Source organism: Amblyomma mixtum, chromosome 3, assembly GCF_055824585.1.
Source record: "Amblyomma mixtum isolate Tamu chromosome 3, ASM5582458v1, whole genome shotgun sequence".
In the NCBI taxonomy this organism is placed as follows: domain Eukaryota; kingdom Metazoa; phylum Arthropoda; class Arachnida; order Ixodida; family Ixodidae; genus Amblyomma; species Amblyomma mixtum.
Genome location: NC_143014.1, coordinates 308,579,364 through 308,602,643, shown reverse-complemented (window position 1 = coordinate 308,602,643; position 23,280 = coordinate 308,579,364). Strand labels below are relative to the sequence as shown.

Here is a 23,280-nt window from a genome sequence, read left to right as displayed (position 1 = left end):
CAGGAAACGAAACAATGCTTGGTTCTGCATGGTCCTCTGGAACTGATGCAACATATTTGTATCATTCCATCCCCCATGATCATTGCTGATCGGAAGGAGGCCTCTGCTAACGGTGAAACTCACTGCAGTGTGAAATAGGCGTTAGTTGCAGAATCGACAGCCGGGCGAGTTGATATTCATTCATACCGCTATAATCTATCGACCCGCAATGAACGAATACAAGAGGAAGGAAGACGACAGGAAAGCGGGACGCGCTGTCTGGGAAATCGAACTCGCTGTCTTGAAACACAAGCGATGGCTGGCTATACACGTGTAGCCATTTTTCATGATATGATAGGATTCAATTATTTCCGCTAATAAGATGCGGCTGCCCAGCAAATTTCGCTGCATGTTTGATAATAACATTTCGGTTCCACTTGCAAACCGTCACGAGGGCAGCAACAAAGATAAGATGCAGGGTCGATGGAGAAGGGAGAACCGTGTTGTCTGTTTCGTCGACTTGGTCGCCGTCCATGAGCGTGGTCCACATCAGGTTGGAAGCATTTAAAGAAACCGGAAAGGGCGATGCAAACCTTTTTGTTTACATGAGCTGAATCTTGTAAGTTATGTTATCACTTGAGAGATATTCAACGGCATCTTCGAAACGTTAAAGCATTTTCCCCGTCAACTCCTTTTTTACAATTCACCCAGTTGCATCTGCCACTAATTTAGAAAGCACGTATTGAGATTCTGTCCAAGGCATACAAATGCATTGTGGGGATGTTCAGTGAGTTTATCGATCATCATACTGTTACGTGATGGCAAGTCGATGAGAACAGAACGACATGACGAATGGTGATGGCAGGATTTAATGGCTGCGAGCCTAGCGCGAGCGCTGCTGCCCGCGCCACTGCAAGCTTCGTCTTCTTCTGGTCCGTCACAATATACAGTCTATCCCAGATATATCGAACTGGAAGGGGGTCACGAAATACTTTTACATATCGATAGTTCGATACATAAAGCAAGGTGTGACATCTGTGGCCGCGATGAGGCCATATCTCATTCTTTGTGAATGCCCAGCGTATAGTTCTCCACGCCGTGCGCTGGAACACATCGATTGACGCCTGCTAATGGAGTTCAATACTCTTGGGTACTGGCCACGGTGATCATCGGCGGTGAGGGCCCTTATATACCCTGATCCCTTTCCCCCAGTGCAGGGTAGCAAACTGTTTTTATCTCCTGGTTAACCTCCCCGCATATCCTCCTCCTCTTTCTCCCCCTAAAGCAAGGCAGTAGAAAACGTCATCTGTAACTTACAGAAGCAAGAATGCGATGCAGCGAGTCCCTTGTTCGGTGTCACTAGTCGGATACAAGCAACGTTGCGAACTCAGGTTGACAACACCGAAAGATCCCTAGATTCTTGAAAAAATTTCCAACTTTTTCTATTTATTGGGCAATGCGTCCCATAACATTAACGATGTGACCCATGAAATGAAACATGTTGGTTCAGAAAAAGGCAGCAAGAGAAATTTCTTCCTCTTTGAAATGTTTTCCCGCTTACTGAACGCATGAATACGAGGGGGTATCCAAAAGAAACCGGACTAAATTTTTTGGTCGGCAAACTTCTGTCGTACCGCGTTTTGCCACTAGGAGCGCCTAGAACTAACATTCCAGAGTCAGTAAGCCGAGTGCCGTCGTTGAAGAAGGTCAGACTAGTTTAGGCAGAGTTTTAGAGTGACGACTGTTTTGTGTGAATGTCGTTTTTGCAATGTCTGATTTTCGTAAACAGCGTGCGCCAGTGAAATTGTGATTTTGATAAAGTTGAATGGAAACTCTTGAAATATTAAGAAAGACGTACAAGGACGATGCTATGGGGACAACTCAAGTGTTCCTGAATCGAATCCTGAATCAAAGCAACAATCATGCCAATGGAAAACTTCAAATTCACCTCGCCTCAAGAAAGCTCGTCAGGTGAAACCAAACCTCAAAACAATGCTGATTTGTTTTTTCGACGTGAGAGGAGTCGTCCATTGAGAATTTGTTCCGCAGGGTCAGACAGTTAGCCAGGCTTTCTACTTGGATGTTTTAAAAAGATTGGGCAACAGTGTGCGGTGGAAGCGGCCAGATTTGTGGCGGTCGGGTGACTGGTTTTTCCATCGTGGCAATGCCCCTGCTCACACAGCCCTGTCTCTACGACAATTTCGGACCAAAAATGGCATGACCCCTATTCCTCAACCCTCATACTCTCCCGACCTTGCCCCGTGCTACTTTCTTTGTTTCCTAGAATGAAAAAATAGGTGAATGGAAAGCGTTTCGCTGATGTTGCTGAGGTGAAGAAAAAAACGACGGAGGCACTGTCAAGCATCACAAAATATGAATTTAAACAATGTTTTGAAAAATGGAATGAAAGATTAGACAAGCGTAACATTGCAAGTGGGGAATATTTTGAAAGAGATTGAAGGTTTGTGCTTAAAATGTGAACAAATAAGTTCAAACAAAAATAAGTCCGGTTTCTTTTGGGTACCCCCTCGTATATATCAGCTTGTGTGTGGATCCAGGTTCACAAAGGTTTTCTGGCGTTATAATTCTTCCGAAATTGGAATCAATGCCAGATTTTTCTCTTTTTTAATCGGTCACACACTTTGCAGTAAAAAAAAGTAGGTTATTTCCTTACTCGCGGACCGCTATCCTTGTACATGGAATCGGCTTCGCACTGTGCCACTTTTTTCTTCGTACAATGTAGCGTTTTTCGTGCTTCGCTCAACTTGCTGCCAGTCTGCCGTTCTAGATGTTGCCATTTACTTGCTTATGCTTGCAGAACTGAAGGAAGTATTGGCGGAGTTAAAGTATATGCAACGGGCGCTAAACTAGAATATATTTGGGGGGGTCTATATTTCACATTTCCTTACACACCGCAGCAGCCGTCATGGTCGTGACGCTACCCTAGTACGCGTTTTTAAACAGTTATACAAGAAGTCACCCCTCGCAGAGCAGGGACCGTGACCTAAGTTAGATTTTTAAGAGCAACGCGAAGGTCACCAGTCAGCGATGTTTCCATTTTGCTCTTAGAGACTAGCGATTATACATTCTGCCTCTTTCATTGTATTTTTTTATTGGGCTGTGCAGCGACCCAAGATTACAGCGCGCAAAAAAAATCCTACTTTCCTACGAGAGACGCTACATCTCCAAATGACCACGAAAAATTTTAGATCTAGGGATTAAATCTCTAGGGTTGCTATCACCGGTACAACTCAAGACCGAAGTGGCTTTTCCTCCACAAAAAACCTCCTGCAGCCAATGGCGTCGACGCAACTGCATGACGTCGCGGCGCTCATCATCACCGTCATCATCATCAGCCTGACTACTCCCACTGCAGGGCAAAGGCCTCTCCCATGTCTCTCCAATTAACCCTGTCCTTTGCCAGCTCCGACCACCGTATCCCCGTAAACTTCTTAATCCCCTCCGCCCGCCTAACTGTCTGGCGCCCCCTGCTACGCTTGCCTTCTCTTGGAATCCACCCCGTTACCCTTAAGGACCAGCGGTTATCTTGCGTTCGAATTACATGCCCTGCCCAAGCCCATTACTTCCTCTTGATGTTGGCTAGGAAGTCATTAAGTTGCGTTTGTTCCCACAGCCAGTCTGCCCGCTTCCGGTCTCTTAACGTTACACCTATGATTTTTCTTCCTATAGCTCTCTGTGTTGTCCTTAACTTAAGCTGGACCAATTTCGGTGATGGAAAGCAAAAAAAAAGTGGTCCTCCGCGCTCACGGTGCTCACGGACGTTTACCAAAATGGCCACCTCCACTGGTCGCGTTCCCCCGTCAGTGAAGACAGCCAGACTGCGCTCGTAGTCCGACGCCAATGCCGTTCACTTATATCTCAAGGTAGAACTCGGTGAAAAGCCTTGTCTGTGTGTTGTGTGGAGGCATATTTGTGCGGGGTTACAACGATCGCTCATGGCGTTTCGTCTATTGCGTCATTGCTCGGCGCCGTCAGGAGACCGCCGCTGTTTACTGTGATATCCGCGTCGTTCATCGGAGATTCTAAACGTTGTGTGACATATAGCGGACATCATCACCTCTGCGGATGTTTCTTTCTTGAGCGCAAACTGCGTGTGCACTGACTTCAAAGCCTTCGCCGACAGCAATCGCACTGGCGCTTCGTCTATTACGGCATAAAAAACTTCCGTGGCGCTTCCTCCCCGCCACAGCTTTCCACCTTCCGGTCTTGAACGGAAGCGCTGCCATTCTGTGTTCTCGGTGCGAGTACGTCCGCGGCGGCGTTGCATAGCTGCAGTTTTCGTCCATCGCCTACTGAGCGCGAAACCACTTGGACAGACTGCTAGAGGCCGAGAAACGGCGTAACAGCGCGCTGACGCAAGGTCTGCTCGACCACTGAAGTAGGCTGTGCTGAGACGAGCTAGCAGCTTGCACCGACGTCATACGGCCGCCATCTTTGGGTGCAGAAAGCGCGGCAGAGTGTTTTCCTCATCCGCTTATCGACAACCGGTTCCCACGTACACTGCGGAAGCTAGCCTCAGTACCCGAAGATGCCGCCCTGGCCGAAGCACGAGTATGGTCGCATACGAGCGGATACAAAATGGACAACAGCTGCCGGCGGAACGCGGGCATTGGAACCGGAAAAGCAATACGCGGATGCAGAAAAAAAGGCAGAGGCGCTCTTCTGAGATCGGCGGCATTAAAAAAAAAACACTACCGACCATAGAAGGGCTTTATTGCGGCACTGCTCGGCGCCGCCGAGAGCCTGCTGCTGTTCGGGTGGCATTCGCGCCGTTCATTCACCAGTGATTCAATACAGCGTCCGCTACGAGCGGTAGTCGATGTACTATTGTGCAAATCTTTTGTCATTCGCGCCAAGTGCGCGCGCGCGTGTGTGCGTGCGTGCGTGTGCACGTGCGTGTATGTATATATGTATGTGTGCGTACGTGCGTGTATGTGTGTGTGTGTGCGTGTATGTGTGTGAGTGTGTGTGTGCGCGCGTGCGTGTGTGTGTGGCCTGTGTGCGTGTATATGTGTGTGCTCGCGTTTGTGTGCGTGCGTGCTTGTGTGTATGTGTGCGCGCTTGTGTGTATGCGTGCGTGCGTACGTGTGTGTGTGCGTGCGTATATGCGTGTGTGTTTGTGCATGTGTGTGCGTGCGTGCTTGTGAGCGTGCGTGTGTGCGTGCACGTGTGCGTGCGTGGGTTCATGTGTGCGTGTCCGTGCGTGGATGCATGTGTTGTGTTAGTGCGTGCGTGGGTGCGTGTGTGCGCGCGTGCTTGTGCGCACGTGTGCGTGAGTACGTGTGTGCGCGCGCGTGCGTGGGTGCATGTGTGTGTACGTGCGCGGGTGCATCTGTGTGTGCGTGCGTGTGTGTGCACGAGCATGCCTGTGCATGGGTGCTTGCGTGTACGTGTTGGTGTGCACGCGCGAGGGCGTAGGTGCGTGCGTCTGTGCGCGCGTCTGTGCGCGCATGCATGTGTGCATGCGATCATGCCACTCGCGCTTCCGTTTCCGTGCTAGGAAAACTAGTTGCTACTGATGCGTGTTCTTGCAACGCTCCAGCGGCCGTTGCCAGTGATGGTTACGAAGTAACTGTCAGTTTTTGTTTTTCGGTGATAGTACCACACTATTTTCGATATTACGGCGGTAATTATCTGAAGACTTGGCCAAAGTATGTCCCCCAACCAGACTTGACGGAGCTGGGATGACATACTTTGTGCTGGAATATGCCCGCAGAAGAGATGGGCATTTAAAATTGGCACTGCGCTATCGGAGACATTTGTGCTGGGCATAGCTTCCACTATGTTTTACAATTATTTACTGGCACACTGTTACCTCCATTTTTAACTTTAACTGCCGGCCTATTGTTTGGCCGACAGAGCCTGAATAAACATTTTTGGCCGACATACCGTTGCTGCATCGCTCTGACCTTTACAAAACAGTGTGATGCGTGGAAGAAGACCACTGCACATACTACTGACAAGACAGACTCAGGAGGGCAGCGAAAAGAACGTCGAGTTTTCACCAAAAACAAAGTCTGTCACTAGTATACCCAGCGTATGATGAACTTTCAGGGAGGAAATCATTCATCCTATGATGTGCAGTGGTATCCTGAAGCTTTCCTTCTCATACAAATTAAATAGCTACAAAGCTTTGCAAGTACTGATTGTGCTTTTAGGACTTATCTGAAACATATACATGAAATATCCTAGAAGTTATGCAGTACTTTGTCTGTGCGCCCTTGTGAGTTGTGCTGCAGAAGAAAATGCAGCATGTTAGAAAACTCGGCCCAGCAAGCTACAGGACTGGTCCTCGGCATAACAGTTTAGATGTACTACGCACGTATATTTCATGTGGCAACGTGGTGACGCACGTCGCAGCACCTTTTCGGTAAATATGCGCCGTACTTAACAGACGAAACAAGCCCTCGCTCCGCATCAGCGTCGGCACACGAGCAGTATGCCGACATTTCCCGGTCCCGCAATACCAAATATTGTGAAAGCTTACCGAGAGAGCAAGCAGGATCATTCTAATTTGTGGTAACTTACAATTTCAACCTGCACGTCAGTAACGTACAGTCGCGAGCAAAAAATATTAGCACAGATCATTGGCGACCAGAATTTGTATATCGCACCACGCGGCGCTGCGGTACGCAGACCTGCTTAACGGGCCGTTTCCATGTTTGCAGCGTAGGGGGGGACGGCAGGAAGTAAGCTTTATCAAGCGCGCACCGCCCGAGCGTCGAAGTGCCGACCCTACGTGACTGTGCATGCGGCATTTATTTTGGCTCGGTTATCATGAGCAAAGATGGCTTCTTTTTATTACTGTTTTTTTATGTCCGCGATGGTTTATCAAAACGAACTCGCGGGAACAATAGATGATAGCGCTGCTTTTAGCTAGTAATTTTGCTGTCCGTGGCAGTCCGCTGAACCCCCCTAATACCTTAGAATGGGAACGGCCCGGCACTCTCGTTATCAGCCTCTTCGCCACCCGCAGCGCCACGCGTTGTCATTCCGGCGCTCTGGTGTTCCGTCATGTGTGCTAATCTTTTTTTACCCGCGACTGTACGGTATCGCGACTTGAGCACACAAATCGATACCCACTTAGAGCAAAGTCGCTTGGTGATTTGCAATAAAATGCTCCACGGTGGGTCGTTAACAGTGGCCACAGTGGAGAAATGCGGCGATGACGCCGAGTTCAACAAAGCTCTCGCTCTGCGAAGTCACGAGCACTGTGCGAGTGAACGGCCTTCGCTATCTACTCTTGAAGCACGCCGCTTGAAGCAGACTTCCCCAAAAGTAGCACGCAGCCACGACGTTTTTGGACGCCGGGGGAGACGCGATATTGCGAAAGGTGCGCTGCCGGAGCAGTTTATAGCCCACCTCGTCTCTTCTGTTCGCCAATATTCTCACGGAATAAATGTGCGACAGTTAACAAGTTTACCAGCAATACCAGCATCCTTAGCAGTGAATCCTTAACGTGTGGCACTCCAGCGGGCAAATAACGTGGTGACCAAATATTTTCATTCCCGCTGGAAATAGAAGCGTGCTTGCGAACTATTCGCGAGAACGGGCGAATACTTGCAACGGGCACGCTCCAAACACTGCTCGTAGGTGCAATGCGGTCGATCGCGACGCCGTGGCAACAGGCAGACGCCATTGCCTAGAGGGTCTCGTTTGAGAGGAATTCGCCGCTTCGTTCTCATATCCGACTATAGTTCTAGCTTGCTTTGCATTGGAGCTGCAGCGGTAACTAGCCAGCGTTTATTTATTTTATATGAGAGGTCTAATGCTGCCACCAACGCACTATTATTATTATTTAGTCAGCCATACGCAGCATAACGTCACATGGTACATCACGTTAACCTAACATTAAAAAAGAGAGAAAAGGTACAGTTGGTTTCCGCAGCGCATTTGGCAGTGAAGCGAGCGAAGCCGGCCAAACACGAGCCACAGCAAGCTTTCATTCATCAATGCTGGCTTCTCGGCATGACAGCGGTGTCTCGCTGAAAACAGATAGGCCGCACTGAGTACTACCCATGACTACACAGCACGTTCCCCTCCTCACGCTTGCTTTCCTTTGTTAGTGCGAAAACACCTCTAGCCGCACTCTGAGTAGCAGTAGCAAGTGTAACTGGCTCACTGGGTCAGTGGACACCTCAATAGCGCTCTGAGGCACGTGGCGGTGGTGTCGACATGGAAACAACTTTGCTTTCCCGCAATATCTCCTGCTCAGCAATGTTAAACCGCCAGCCCTATTTTCTGTCTCCGAAGCAGGTTGATTTCCCTGGCTGCCCAAAAAAGACTCATTGAGCGCGCGACAAATGATCGGGGGGGGGGGGGGGGGGGGTGCTGTGAGGAGAAGCACCACTGTAGGGGCAAGTCACGCCTCTTGGTGTATCGAATGCTCTGCTGGACGTGATTTTGACAAGTGCGAACAACATCGCAATATTTGTGCATGACATCCTTAAGGGCGTGTTTAGGCTGTCCAATATAAACAGGGTCTGTCCTGAAAGTAATGAGACAAGTCGCGACGTGGCGCGTGCATGCGCTAGATCGGGAAACTGCTTTTGGGGGAAGGAGGGGGAACCTTTCGCTTCACAATGCAAAGACCCCAGTTGGCTTCGAGCAGGTCAAGCGAGTGGACTAGTTCGAATGTGTACCCATGTTTCGTCGCTGTGTCGAGGGAACCATGGAGCAAACGCTGAAAAGCGTTACGCGGTAGAGCTTTTCAATAAACTGAGAAAATCACCTACCGAGATATTTGACAGCATGTGGGAATTATGCAGTGTCCAGGTCGCAAGGGTTCCAATGGTACAAAGCATTTACAAATGGCCGTGAAGACGTTCAGGACCACACAGTGAACATTACCGTCCGTAACCGTTATCGACGGGCGCCTGGACCGTTGTCCGTCGTGAACGTCTTCACGGCCGTTTGTAAATGCTTTGTGCCATTAGAGCACCAGACCTGGACATCGCATCATTCCCACATATTGTCTTGATCACGTCGAATGACTCGCTAGGTGACTTCGTTTATTGCAAAGCTTCACAGCGTAGCGCTGTTCCACAGATCGCTCCATGGTTCCCTCGACGCAGCGATGAAACATGGGTACACGCTCGAAAACGTCCACTCGCTTCGCCTGCTCGGAGCAAACTAATCTGGTCGCATTGTGAAGCTGCAGGCTCCCCCTCCTTCCCCCAAAAGCGCTTTCCCAATCTAGCGCATGCGCGTGCCACGCCGCGACTTGTCTCATTACTTTCAGGACAGTCCTTGTTATCAGGTATATCCGGGGCATATTTTCGTTACACGGTGGGCAGACAACAACAAAAAATAAGTTGTCCTGCCCGCACCGACCACAGCACAACGGGCTTAAAAATGGAGTCCAAAGTATTGAGGGGGCTTCGCTCGAGGCAGAGCAGATTTCAGTCAAGGTATTAATTGGTCATCAGCAACCATATAGGAGAGCAGTCATCTGGCTACGAAGGAAAGCTACAGAGCTTAATCAAGATACTCGCAGTTGAAAAATTTATCGTGGTTTCAGGCTCCGAACGGGACCACGTATACCGTCGGGTCGTGGCAGTTCCTGTATAACAAGTAATAAAACCACGACGGATCGCAAATTGCAGGGCGAGGTCGAATCGATCAACGACTTGAGGTGTGTACAGTGTTAGCCCTATGCATTCAGGTAAATTATTGCAATGTGGAGCACGTAGATTTCAAGATAGCCATTCTGGTTAGCTCATAGTTAAGCAGTGGGCTGGGGTTCCAGCCAAGAGCCAGCAAGAATTTTCCAACTGCGAAGACTTCGAGCTGGCCTGCCCTTTCAGTCGCATGGCTGCGCCCGCGTAGACGTTAATGAACTACTACTCCCCTGACTTTATCCGCATCGTGTGGAAGCACCAAGGCAAGTCATTGAGCTGCTCGGATACCTAGTGAACTGCGAAAATGCATATAAAACTCTTCTCTGAGGAAATCCATCGGTCATTAACTGCTGTAACTTCTTTTATTGAGACTGAGATCGCCATTAAATGTGGGGATTCTGCAGGCGCTCAAAATAAAACGGAAGCCGCCGGTGACGCTGCGAGAAGTGAAAAGCTTGGAGGGACTATCGCGAGTTGCATTTCTTGCGCAACGAAAACTCTCTTGGGTGCCAAAAAAACGCGCGGAGTTGCCCGATGAAATGGCCTAAAAAGTGCTGGAGACGCGACAATATTCTGCACGGAGTCCAGCGCACCGCCTTTTTATCGGTAGCGATTGCACACATAAGTTGGGCGGGTCTGAGCGCTCGCCTGGAGGGCTGCTCGAGCAACTTGCGGAGCACGCCCGAATGCGACAAACGCATCTTTTTTTTTTTGTCCTCTTCCATTCTCAGAGCAACCACCTTTTTGGGGTGTTTGTCGGAAAGTTCTTTTAGGAAGGGATCTGGGGACACATTACGTCATTTATCTTTTTATGTACTTTGATTGTCACCGCTGGAACGCGATCTTATCCCTTTGTTACCCGACGCATGACCAGAGTGTCCTGGAACGGTCATGTTCACGCGTGGCATGTTCTATCGCGTTCGAGATTTTTGTCGGCGTTTTACGACGACAACAATCGTAAGCGCCGAATCCAATCTTGTTTCGAAGGTTTGCGGCCATCTTTAAATTGAGTGCGGCCAATATAAATGGCCCTCTGATCATCAGACCGCCAAACGCACTTGGCGGTGATGATCAGGGGACATAAAAAGCGGTGTTGGCAATCAAAGCACATAAAAATACTTAGAAAGGTTGGCTGAAGTATCCTTATAGCAATTGCAAAGTTCTTAATATACTCCGCATTTTAAAATCTGCCACATTGATCGGCCCTGAAGCAGCATATATGTACAAATAGCCTTCCTTCCTGCGGCAGTCAACTAAACTAATAAAGGCCACGGTACCGCCATCCATGGCTTCAGGAAGCTGGCGAGTAGAGATGTACCGAATTTTCATTTCCGGAGTCGTGATGAAAGAACAGCGACACTCTCAGCTATCGAATGTTGCTAACGTAGTGTTCCGTGGAAAGGGAAGAGTACATTACACACAGAAAAAGTGCCGAAAAAGGCGCACACAGATTTCACATTTGTCGTGCGTTTGTTAGCGGCCGTCAACAATTGCTCAATGGAGTTGGCCACTAGAACCCTAACGATACCAATTCTACGGGACCCGGAGGACATCAGTTGTTCCTACAGTTCAAAGAAGCCCACTTCTGAACATCCATGTGAAAAAAAAAAAATTCAGGGGGCACTTTGGCTGTCTAAAGTGCGTAGAGGCGAAAGCGTTTTTCGCACCACTTTCAGTGCTTCTGTGGCACTGGTGGCGTCACATGTAATTGAGTACTAATTACTAAGTGATGGCAAATCACTAATTAATGGTTAATTAGTGATTAATGTCTGAATACTAATTAACTGCTAATTAAGCTTAAGCTTAAGCTTCGCCTTTAGGAGTGGAACGTGACAGCGTGTTGTAGCGCTGCCAGGGAGTCCACGGAACGCCACCACCCGTTCGGCGCGATGCCTTGCCGTTTCAACGCAACGGTTTTTGAGGAAAGGAAATGGCGCAGTAAATCTCTGTCATCTCGGTGGACACCTGAACCGCACCGTAGAGGAACGGAGGAAGTGGGAGTGAAAGAAGAAAGACGATGATGGCCCGTAATGAAGGAAATGAAAATTGTATTTGAGGAAAGAAAGTTACGCAGTAACTGTCTCACATATCTCGGTGGACACCCGTCAAAATTCAGGGGGGGGGGGGGGGGGTGCACTTTTTTTACCTAAAGTGTGGTCACTGATGTGTGGATAAGATGTTAAGCTTCGCCTCTAAGAGTGGAACGCGAGAGCGTCTTGCAACGCTGCCAGGGAGTCCATAGAACGCCATCGCCCATTCGGTTCTACGCCTCGCTCGTCGGTAAATTGGTTTTTGAGGAAAGGAAATGTATTTCTCTCTCATATCTCGGTGGACACCTAAACCTCGCCGGAAGGGAAGGGAGGAGGATGGCAGTGAGCGAAGACACCGTATTCACTAGACGTGCCTTTGTTCATTCCAAACCATCGAGCTGGAATGGCGGAGTGGATAGCATGCTCGTCTCGCACTCCGAAGACCGGGGTTCGATTCCCGAGCTCGACCAATTTCTTACTAGGTTTTATTTATTTATATGGCCTGACTAGAGAAGTTAATTAGGCTAATTGAGTAATTAAGCAATTAACTAAGCTCAGTCCAACTTACTTGGAGCATCACTATATATGGTCCCTTCAATTGGTTGCATGGTTACTAGCCAAAGTACAATTGGCCCCGTTTGAAATTGGCGCACTGTGACGTCACGACCGTTTCGACCAACTGAAAAGCGTGACATTCTCTGTCGACAACTGCTGCTTACAACGATGAGACATTAAAGGCTTTCGCCTTAATAAACTACGCTCCTTTTAACTATCCTGTAGCGCAGGAGGGGCCTACATCCCCTTCGCAGCATCGCTCCGTTGTCCGCAGCTCGCGGCATAGCACCGCGTGCTTTGCCGGTCAGTGACAGACATATACGTGTCGCGTCCGCCAGTGCTTTGGACTGCGACGTTTTCGATCATCGCGACTCCGACAACGAAGTAGTGCGTCGAGGTTTCCCAGCTTTCTCCGAGACCAAGCCGCATGTTTAAGCGATGGCTGCTGTACACGCCCGTCTGCACGCCCTTTCCTTTGCTACTGTGTCGTGGACAGGATCAGTATAAATCAGTCCAAAGGCCATTGTGTCATCGAGATTCCACAGTCGCACAAGTTTAACGTGCACGTAGGTAAAATAAGCACCGAAATCGCGAAGCGAAGAGGTAGCATTTGTTTTCGTACCCAGGAACTCTGGACAGGCGAATTTTTTCAACGGGAAGTTATGAACGCAATTTTTTGGCGTGTCGGAAGATGTCACTGTAACAGTCCGCAGATGTCAAAGCTTGCAGTTTTTTGCTGTGAACTTTTTTCGCATTGTCCAAAACGTCCCCCATTTCTTTTGTATGGCAGCTTTAACTGCTCGATGCGAGCGATGGAGAAACTTTAAAAGAAATATTTCGCTACGGATCGGAAGAATCGACCATTACCTTCAATGCTTCCATGACTGTACCTTACGGTATTACAATATTCTAAATTTTTGTTCAAGAATGTTGGACATAATATCTATGATGTAATGCAGTGGCATACTGTTAGTGAAAATCATACTGCACAGATCAGGTAAAAGAGGTCAACAACTTGGAGCGGAAGGCCACTCGACGCATCTGCAGAGCCCCACCTTGTCGAGGTCCTCCGGGCGTATCGAGTTCCTCAGGTGGCCCAGCAGCGCGTACTTGTGCGGCGTGTCCAGCAGCTCCAGGAGCACGGCCACCAGGGCGTCCACCGTCATGGCCCGCGTCTCGTACTCGTTCCGGTAGTAGGCCAGCGAGATGCGCGCGCTGCGAGCACCACGACCTCAACGGCTGGACACGTCCACAGTACGCATATAGAACCGCGTTCACCAAAATAACGCACTTAATGCGTCATACGTGTGAGCCATCGATGGCCCAGTTTACGCTAATTTACACAGGGATTACAAAATGACATTCTCTCTAGCCTGTCGAAAATGTTTGTTTTTAGTCTAAATAACGAGCGGTGCTTGAGAGCGTGAAACATTCATGGCACAGTAGCAGTTGCAAACACCAAGGAAGTCGTTACCGCAATAACGTCAACACTAACTCGCCCGTATAGCTACTGAACGACAAGTACACCGCCCCCTCCCAGCACATGGAAGCGCCCGGTCTAACGACCTTGCGGTCACTTAGGCGACATCCCCACATGGCAAAACCCCCAGAGCGCCCAGTCCCCGTCCCAGTTCGGTTGAGGCATGAAGAATGTGTGGTGCTGGACAAGCCTGTATACAGGCAGTGGCACCCACACCATAATTAGTTTCACCACTGAGTCGCCACAGAAACGTAGGTGCATGCTACCAGCTCCGGTGCCCTGAACCCCTATACCACACAGTTATAGTCCGATAAACTCAAGAAGGAAGTGGAAAAAGCCACTCAAAGGAGGTCTTCCAGCCAATGGCGTCGATCGATTCTCATGATGTCGCGGATAATCCTCTTGGACCGGCTAGGCTGACATCGCAGGGGCTGGCAGATGAAAGGGGACTGACCCCGGTTTAGTCGGATTAACCACAACATCACGAAAATCGGTCGACCCCAAATGGCCACAGGGCCTCTTTTGAGTGGCATCTGCAACTTCTTTCTTGAGTTATATCCAGCTATTGTAGAATATACACACAGCTGACACGTATCCTCCGATCTGGGTACAGGCTTCCCTGTGAATGACTGTGTTCATACGCTGGCCCGATATTTAGTCAAGCGGGCCCCCATGGAACAGGCGCCAAGCGGTGACTACTACGGTGCCTTCTTCGACTGTCTCACTGCTCTACTCCGCTCTTAGCAACGCTCGCCACCTCTCGTTAGCAAGAAACTGCATTCAGGCATTTGCAGACCGACACTTTCTCCACGCAGCCTATTCTGCTGCTACATTCATCCCTCTCTAGGTCCTCCTACCTGTCCTTTCTGTGAGGACCAGCCAAAGACGGGTCTCCCTTCTACCCTCATATCCCTTACGCTTCTTCGAAGGAACAGATAACCAGCTCTGCCCACAGAGCTGGTCACCGGGCGGACATAGTTTTTGCTGCCATTGAAGACCCGGGATAGAGGCTACGCCCTGGAAGAGGTATGAAGATATACTGATAAAGGGGTTAGTGTGAGAGTTCCCCGTAACTGTACGCAACAGTCACGCCGTTCCCTATGCACCACTGGAAAACAAGCGACGCTGGCTGTCATACAGGGTTACTGGCATGTGTATTTATCGTTAGAAAGCAGTTCACCAGCAATACCCCAAAATATCCTCTATGATGTGCAGTGCTCCCACTCACCTCGGTGACAGGAGTTGGGCGCACTTGGCGTCCAGCGCCTCCTCGATCTCCTCGCTCGTCTGACGTCGGGGGCTGGGCCGCCGACGGGGCATGCTGCACTCCTCGCGGGCGCCGCCGTAGCCGCCAGGGTCCGCCATCCTGCCGGTGAGAGACGACGCAGTGGCGTCCTTCGTTCTCGCTCTGTCGGCAACAAACCCAAAACAAGTGTGATCGGAAGCCTGGTACCTGTTCAAGTCTTACGCATCGTTGCCGCCCTACACTGAAAACAGGCGCGGAATTAGCGCGCGGGGGGAGCACCCGCTAGCTTCCGTCCTCCTCGCACCGCAAAAAAAAAAACCATGGCGGCCCCCTCGAAATACACGCTCAAAGACTCAAAAATAGCATACCGAAACTTCATTAAGGGTAATATTGCCTCGCCTGTGTCCTTAATCCTAAAACCGGACAAGCCTACGCTGACGTCAAAGAGTTGATGTGTATACCTGGCCACCAGGTTATACAGGGGAACGAGTTAGCACAGAACTCAGCCCGAGATTTTCTCCCCAGGGGCCTCGACAGATGCACCTCGGAATCGAACCAGTTCGATCCACTCACAACATACAACGAGATACTACAACATTTCTGATTAGAGCGGCGGACATACATCGCCCACCTGCCAAAAACCTCCAGAAACACGAGATTTACCTCCGTAGACTACATAATGAGACATTCCGCAGACTTTATGTATTACACGGCATAAACCCGATTCAATCGAGTCAAAATGCATATTTTGGGGGCAGCTTACGCCAATGGAGTCGTTGCTGTTGTTAGCCTTTCAAAAGATGGCACATACCCACAATGGGGGATCGGCCAAGAATCGGGAGACAGAAGTTGCTATTCACCTCTACATAACAAAGGCAAAAGAAACGCACACGGGAGAGTAACACTGGACTGGAGGAGTCTTAACACAAGGAGGGCAGGGAGTAAAAAGGGATGAGAGTTGGATGAAATCGAAAATGAGGGAAAAAGGATAATTGATTAAGCCAAATTTAATAGTGCATAGAAAAGAAAATATGATAACATTTACCAAGGCGGTCGAGATTCCAGCAAGAAATTTTGAGCGGTGGCACAAACAGACCTGTGGCTGAACCCAAGTGGGGTGGCGCCAAATGATAGCAAGAGCGGGCTGCTCCTCCAGCAATTTTCTTCTCAAAGACGTGAAACGGCGACAATGAAGCCCCGGCCTAAGAACACCACCCTCCTCTTCCTCACCCTCGACCTGTCCTGCAATCTATATTTTCGTCATCGTCTTCGTTGAACGTGAGCTGACCTGACTGATAGGGTGAATATGGTCTATTGTCGAGTATCCTTGGTTACTCATTTGGTTGATTTATGTCTAAGGTTGTCCCGACTATATTATAAATTACCTTAGTAAATGCCTTATTAGCAGCGAACAGTAAGCTGACCGGTCTGTACTTTCTCAAGTCCTTGACATCTCCTCTCTTATGGACTAAGATAATGTTAGCGTTCTTCCAAACTTCTGGTACGCTCGAGGCCATAAGGCATTGCGTATACAGGGTGGCTAGTTTTTCTAGCGCAATCTCTCCTCCGTCCTTCAACAGATCTGCTGTTACTTGATCCTCACCAGCTGCTTTACCTCTTTGCATTGCTTCTAAAGGCTTTCTTTACTTCCTCTCAGTTCGTTACTGCCGGGTTGTCCCACTGCTCTGTGATACCGCCTATCTTACTTACGTCCTGATTGCATTGGCTACTGCATCGAGTTGTGTAGAACTCTTTGGCTACTTTAATCATCCCATCCACGTTGCTAATGAGATTGCCCTCTTAATGCATACATGGAATTTTTTCCTATGCCTAGTTTCCTCTTCACCGCTTTCAGAATACATCCGTTCTTTAGAGCATCCTCGATTCTATTCACACTGAACTTCCTTACGTCAGCTACCTTGCGCTTTTGGATTAATTTTAATAGCTCTGCCAGTTCTATTCTGTCTGTGGGGTTTGATGCCTCCATGGTTTGGTGTTTCTTAATCCGATCTTTCGTCTCCTGAGATAGCTTGCCGCTACCTACCACTACTGAGCACTCCATAATTATATCTGTGAGATTATCGTTCATCGTCGTCGTCCTCAGTTAAAGCCGAATATCTGTTCTGAAGCGACATCCTGAATTCCTTTACTTTCCCTCTTAAAATAATTCTGATAGCATTACTGGTGTGTTATGAGCAGTTTTTTGTGCTAATTGTGAAAATCCAGCGCTCAATTTTTGCTGTATTCTATACGCCTACTTTGTGACCAAAATGTTACTTTTTGGTTCTGCGCGCTGAATATCTATTTTGCCGCACTTAATTCTGCACTGTTCCTGCTGCCTGAGTCCATTAAGGTTCGAAATATGGAATAAGCTTTACAAAATAAACGAAGCTGCAAATTACTGCGCGGCATATATCTGGTATGTTGCGAATTCGCAACACTGGCACACGTAAACCCGCCGCGGTGGCTCAGTGGTGAAGGCGCTCGTCTACTGAGCCGGAGTACCCGGGTTAGAACCCAACCGCGGCGTCCACGTTTCGATGGAGGCGAAACGCGAAACGCGCCCGAGTGCTGTGCGATGTCTGTGCACGTTAGAGAACCCCAGGTGGTCGTAATTATTCCTCAGGACTCCACTACGACACCTCTTTCTCTCTTTTTTCTTTCACTCCAACCTTCCTCCCTTCCCTTACGGCGCGGTTCAGGTGTCCACCGAGATATGCGAGACAGATACTGCGCCATTTTTTCCCTCGGAAATCAATTTACCAATTTACAAATTTTACAAACGTAACGAGGTGTGACAAGAAATAAATATTCACACAATCATAATTTCGGTCAGCGCTTAACGCATCAAATACAGCGTAATTAAGCAAGGACTCGAAAATGCACACAAAAGGCCGGACAAGAGCTCGTCTGTCTTAAAACAAGGGTCACACAAGGCAGGGCCAGTACCTGTCCTCTCTTGTGTTCGTCTTTTTTTTTGTCCATTAATTGTGCGGCTTTGCGCCTGTTTACATTACACAGTCTTGCTGCAAATAAACATTCACCGGAAAGGAACGAATGGTACTAGAAAGGGTGTGCCCGTCACCCACCTGCGCTCTTCCTCGTCGCCGAGCAGGGCAGGGTCGCAGGGCACCTTTCCCAGGCGGCGAATCCGCAGCACCATTCGCGGTGCGTGCTGCAGCACGGTGGCAGCCTCGTCGTGAGTCAGCTCGCCCAGGTCGTGCTCGTTCACCGACACGATCTCGTCGCCAACCTGCGCCACACACAGCCTTCCTTTAACCCCAAGAGACCGGCCCGCCGCATTACACGCCCCCGTCCCTCTTCGTGAATTCGGCGAAGATTATTTATTTATTTATTTATCAATAACTCGAGTTTCTTTCATCTCGCTAAGGTATCCAAATCTGATATCAACATTTCTCGGTTCCTTCAATGTTTCGACTCCATAGGTGGCTACGGCAAGGCTGCAAATTTATACGCGAGTCCCCAAAGGTGGAGTAGACGAACTAAACGAGACATTACTCATTAGCATCCACCCAAGCATTGCTACGTGGCTCCAAAGAAAAAAAAATAAGCACCTTTTAAAGAGACTTTCTAGCTGAAGAGAAATTCGTCCTGGTCAATGAGCTCGAAGCCGGGACCACCACTTCTTCGGATCAGTCACTTTACCAGCTCAGCTAACCAGGACTGCTGGCAAATGGCAGTGTGAGCGGAAATTAATGAAGAACTTTAGGTGGAAACGATGTCCGTTCAATGGTTTTATGAGAAACCGCCGAAGTGTTGTAGATGCTTGGCTGTGCTGGTGTGGGTGCTAATAACTACTCTCCTACTCTTTAAGCGCGGTTGTTTCGACAGATATCGGTGAGATGCTGTTCACAGTGCACTAACTCACATTTATACACAACACGCTTACGTCCTCGTGGCCCGAATCTGGTGTACTTGGCCGTGATCGGGGGTACTTTCTCACCGCTTCCAATCGCTCACTACCTGTCTTAAAGCGCTACTTCCTCCTCACATTGCTTACTTTACCTTGTATTGATACTGAAACCTACCATTTTACGGCAGAAATTAAGATCATCAATAATGCACCTCAAAGAGGTCTACTTTATCAGACTTTGAGAGGTTACTTAGGTGTTCTGCGCACCTCAAAAGGGCCTTTGCTATCGTCCAAGAATCAACGTAGAAGAGCTTAGGTTGACGCAACGTTGGACACCTCACTAAGTTCTCGATGTGCACAAGCAGCGTGACGCCGGGAATTACGTAGACGTGTGGCAGTGCCTGAGAGAGCGCCGAAACAATTGCAGCCTGGAGAGCGCGCGGCAGCGGCGGCGGCCCCGGCACGCTAGCTATGCGCCGCTACTGCGCATGCGCAACTGGCGAGCGCGGCGGCGGCACCTCTGAGTCACCCGCGCAGCGACGGTGGCGGCGCGCCTGCTGTGCGTCGTGTGACGTCACTGCTCTTCGCGCATGCGCAGTATGACCGTTCGTCAGCTCCGCGAAATGGTTCGGCGAATCGCGTAGTGTTGCTTTCGCAACAAAAAAGACAAGCATATGCAACGAATTGAGCCTTCTGTGTTTTCAGTACACATAGACGGTGTGCGTAAAAGTAGTATCGAGTTGCAGCACGCATGCAGCTTCGGGATGCTACACCGCCAGCACCACGACAAGCGGATCGGACAATGTTGCCAGCAGGAGGCTGTTACTGCCGTCTTCTTTCAAGGATAGGCTTGGCATCGCCAAAATTCGCAGACGGATCTTCTCAAAAGCGCGCCCAAGGAGAGAAATTTGCGAAAAGCAGTGAGCTCGGCCGGAGACGCCTTCGCTGCAGAGAGAGCAAGATGGGAAATCGCTGTATAGTGTCGTCGGCTGAAATCTCACACTACCTAGGCGTACTGTCGAACTGCACAAAAGAAAAACAGACCGGAGCTGGAAAGAAAGGTCAGAAGGACATGGAAGTACGCGGGTATTTTTGTCACAGATAAAACAGTTAATTATTTTCAGTATTCTTGAAATCCCTGGTCAAGAACAGCGTGCAAGCACGTGTGAGACTGCGCCCGCTGACAGGCAATGCAGAAGTGGGAACTTGTTGTCCCGCCGACTTTCGATCAATAGCACAAGAAGCGCAACAAGGACGGTAAATCTCACATCTCGCCACGAGAGGTACTGCGCCTCGCTGTCATGCCTTCATTCTGCGCGACGCCCCTACTCTCCAGTTGATCACGCCGACGCTTTACCTCCCCGTTGGATGCGCCCGGAAAAGTTGGAGTGCGACGCGTTATCGCTCAACCTATTCTCTGAAGCATGCACAAGCAGCGCATCTCAACGTGGCGGCTGACTGACACAGCGTGCTCACACTCGCGATGCCGTTAACAAGCCCTGAACGGAGGCAACGACTGCTCCACGACACCGCCTCGCAGCCTGCGCCTCGGAACAACCACTCGCCGCCCAGCTTCGACCAGCCTCGAAAACACCGCGGCGCAGCCCACCACGAGGATATATATCATAACGCAGATCATATTACAGATTTAAGCAAAAGAGAACAAGTAAAAATGATCAACTAAACACAAGCATGCAGCATCGCTATGCACTGTCAATCATTGTGTCGGCGAATTCCACTCTCTCATGATACGCGAGAAGAAGGAAAATTTAAATGCGTAAGTTCAAGCAATGTATGGGGTAAATGAATCGGAATAATGGTAACCTCTCAGGCGTGTAGCTCAAAATGGAACCAAATGCTCTCTGAAATGAAACCAGTCAACCTCTTGAAACAAATGTAACCATAGCGGATGCGAACCAGGCGTCATGCAGGCAAAAATTCGAAAGTGGAACAAGAACCCGGCCACCATGACGCCACAGTAGAAGACACCTTGTGGGGCTACGCTACACACCGCACAGACAGAAACATTCCCGCCCGGCGTAACACATCTGACCCACCTTGCTCACGTGGAATTTCCTCTCGTCGATTCCAACACTAACGGTGTTGGTCCATTCACCCGACTCTCGCCGGGCAAGCACCCTGTTACGCGAAGCACTTGATGGCGACCAATGCATCCAGGACGCGCCAGCACTCCCCCCTGCCGCAGCAAAGCACTCTTTCAGGCGCTTCTCAGAGACGCGTACCAAAACGCGGCTGCCGAATAGGGTAGCACCACTGCCCGTTGCATTCGCGGTGACGCTCCGGAAAAGGCCTCACTCGCGCCAACCGAAGCTCTCGGCGGAGAGGTTACCTGCAGTCCGGCGATGTCGGCGGCAGAGTGCCGGTCCACGCCGATGACGAAGACTCCGAGGCCGTACTCCACGCCGCCACGAATAGTGAGCCCCAGACTGCGGCCTTTCTCAACGTTCAGGCTCACCTGCGCATGTAGGCCTCGAGAATTTGCACGACGCCTGCTGATCACAAGACACTTGTTGTCCAAGAAAAATTTGTAGAGCTAGAATTGACCGCTTTAGCGCATGAATTAGCGAAAGCTCTATTTATTTATTTGCCGCAAAACTCACAGCACCAATTCTTGCATGGTATTGCAGTGTGTGTGTGTGCGTGGGGGGGGGGGATATTACAAAGAACACTTCAGGTGAAGACTTGTATGTGCATACGTGAACACTGAAAACAAGAGGTCACTTTTCTTTGTGAAAACATGAAAATAAACTGCAGCAACCAATCTCAAAAAGTGATCTTAAAAACAAGACTCGAAGAAGAAGCAACGAAGCTTACGTCGCAGGGCCCAGTTACTAGAGATAATTTTCACATAAATAGATAGCACTGCTAGATGCATTACAGCAATAATTATTAAAAGTTGTCATCACGCATATTGGTGGCGATATCGTGCGGTAAACGGTTCTATTCTGAAATTGCTCAAGGGAAAACGACGTTTTATACCTCTCAGTTTTGCATCTAATTTTTCGAATCTTATTGACATGGTCTCGTCATGAAGAAAAATTCGGGAGGAAGGAAATAGTTGTCTCGTTGCACTCCTATTCGGGAATGAAAAATATTGTGAAAAAACTTCAACCTTAGTGCCTTCCTGCGGTTTTCTAACGAATTCCAACCAAGACTTTTTTTAGCCCCTGATGCTGGTTTAGCCATGCAACCCTGCATTCCGATGTGGAGCCAACCTCAGGTTGGGCATTCCTCCGCCCTCGTCATAGCCTCCTCTTTCCACGGTAGCCAACCTCACGGTTTTTCCCGGGCCGGCCACCTTCCGGTTGCGCGATCCTCAGCTCTCGCCATGGCGTCTCATTCCACTAGGCCATCCGTAACCTCCCACTCTCTATCTCCCCTCTCACATTTTCCCCTTCCCTCGTCTTCCCTAGATGTGAAAGGGAATTGCCTCTCTCCCCTTTGCCACCTGCCTACCGTGAATGGTGGCGACTAATTAATTTAGCTAGTTAAGTCCGAATAAATGAATTTATTAATTCATTATTATTTGATTAAAGGTATTCCAACTGACGCTGTAGATTCCTCGGTAGAATGCAGGGCTATACGGATAAACACAAGCTTTCGCTGAGAAAGGGCACATACCCACATTGTGGGATCAACCAAGATTCGGGAGGCATAATCAGCTGTACATTTTCGGTGAAAAAAAAGAAAAAAAAAGGCAGCCATTAACGCGCGCTGTAGAGCAACACCTTGGGCATCCTTCACAGCTAGGGAGTGGATTGAAAACGGTAAGGGCAGAAAAGGTAATATTGCAAGGCTGTCGATAAGGCTCTGATAAGACATTTTGAACGGCGGTACAAACAGTCATGTGGCTGTACCCAGGTGTGTAAATGATGGCAAGAGCGGACTGCTCAAACTAGGGCCAAGCAGCTGCAAGGTCTCCTCCAACAACCTTCTTCGCAAAGAGGACGAGCAGTGGCAAAAAATTCAAAACTATTATTATTAGTGGATCTTTAAAAATAAAATAACGGTGGAAGGAAAAGATGTTGCTAGCCGCGGCATCTGTCATCAAAACCTGAAGCACCTGAGCTGCGGCTAGCGTTAGTAAAAGGACAATGAGAGGACAAGAAGAGGGAAAAGAAAGGGACGAGCGACAGTAAGAAAGGATAGAGGAAAAAGCCAAAAGTGGGCTATCGATTCGGGTTCCCGGCAGAATTCGCAGAGAGGGGAGAGCGGCAGATCGGACCTGCGCAAATAGAAATTTAGCGCCGAGACTAGGTAGCGCAGCCCCGTCAGAGAGGCTTTATGCTGTCGTGTTCGACAACATTTCCTGCTCCAGGAATGTCCGAGATGTTGGTAATCAGGAGGTGTTGAAAGAGACCCGTTTTTCCCGCTTAATAACGGAATGGTAGTTAACAAGCTTCATTTAATGTCATTTACAACGCTAATAGAATGAACGCTTTAAAGGCCTCTTC

The 23,280-nt window shown here is 49.2% G+C and overlaps 1 protein-coding gene across 7 annotated transcripts in view; it reads right to left on the bottom strand.

The window, feature by feature from the left end:
- Positions 1-23,280, bottom strand: part of LOC149355549 (whirlin-like) — a 266,799-nt gene that overhangs the window by 124,074 nt on the left and 119,445 nt on the right. For 6 of the 7 annotated variants that reach the window (XM_089583873.1, XM_089583868.1, XM_089583875.1 and 3 more), the window contains 4 exons: positions 21,156-21,281; positions 18,021-18,184; positions 14,914-15,093; positions 13,261-13,420 (listed from right to left, as the gene is read on the bottom strand). In XM_089583873.1, the coding sequence (XP_089439999.1) occupies positions 13,261-13,420; positions 14,914-15,093; positions 18,021-18,184; positions 21,156-21,281 (630 nt within the window). The remainder of the gene's footprint in view (positions 1-13,260; positions 13,421-14,913; positions 15,094-18,020; positions 18,185-21,155; positions 21,282-23,280) is intronic. The other variant, XM_089583874.1, reaches the window with a different exon arrangement.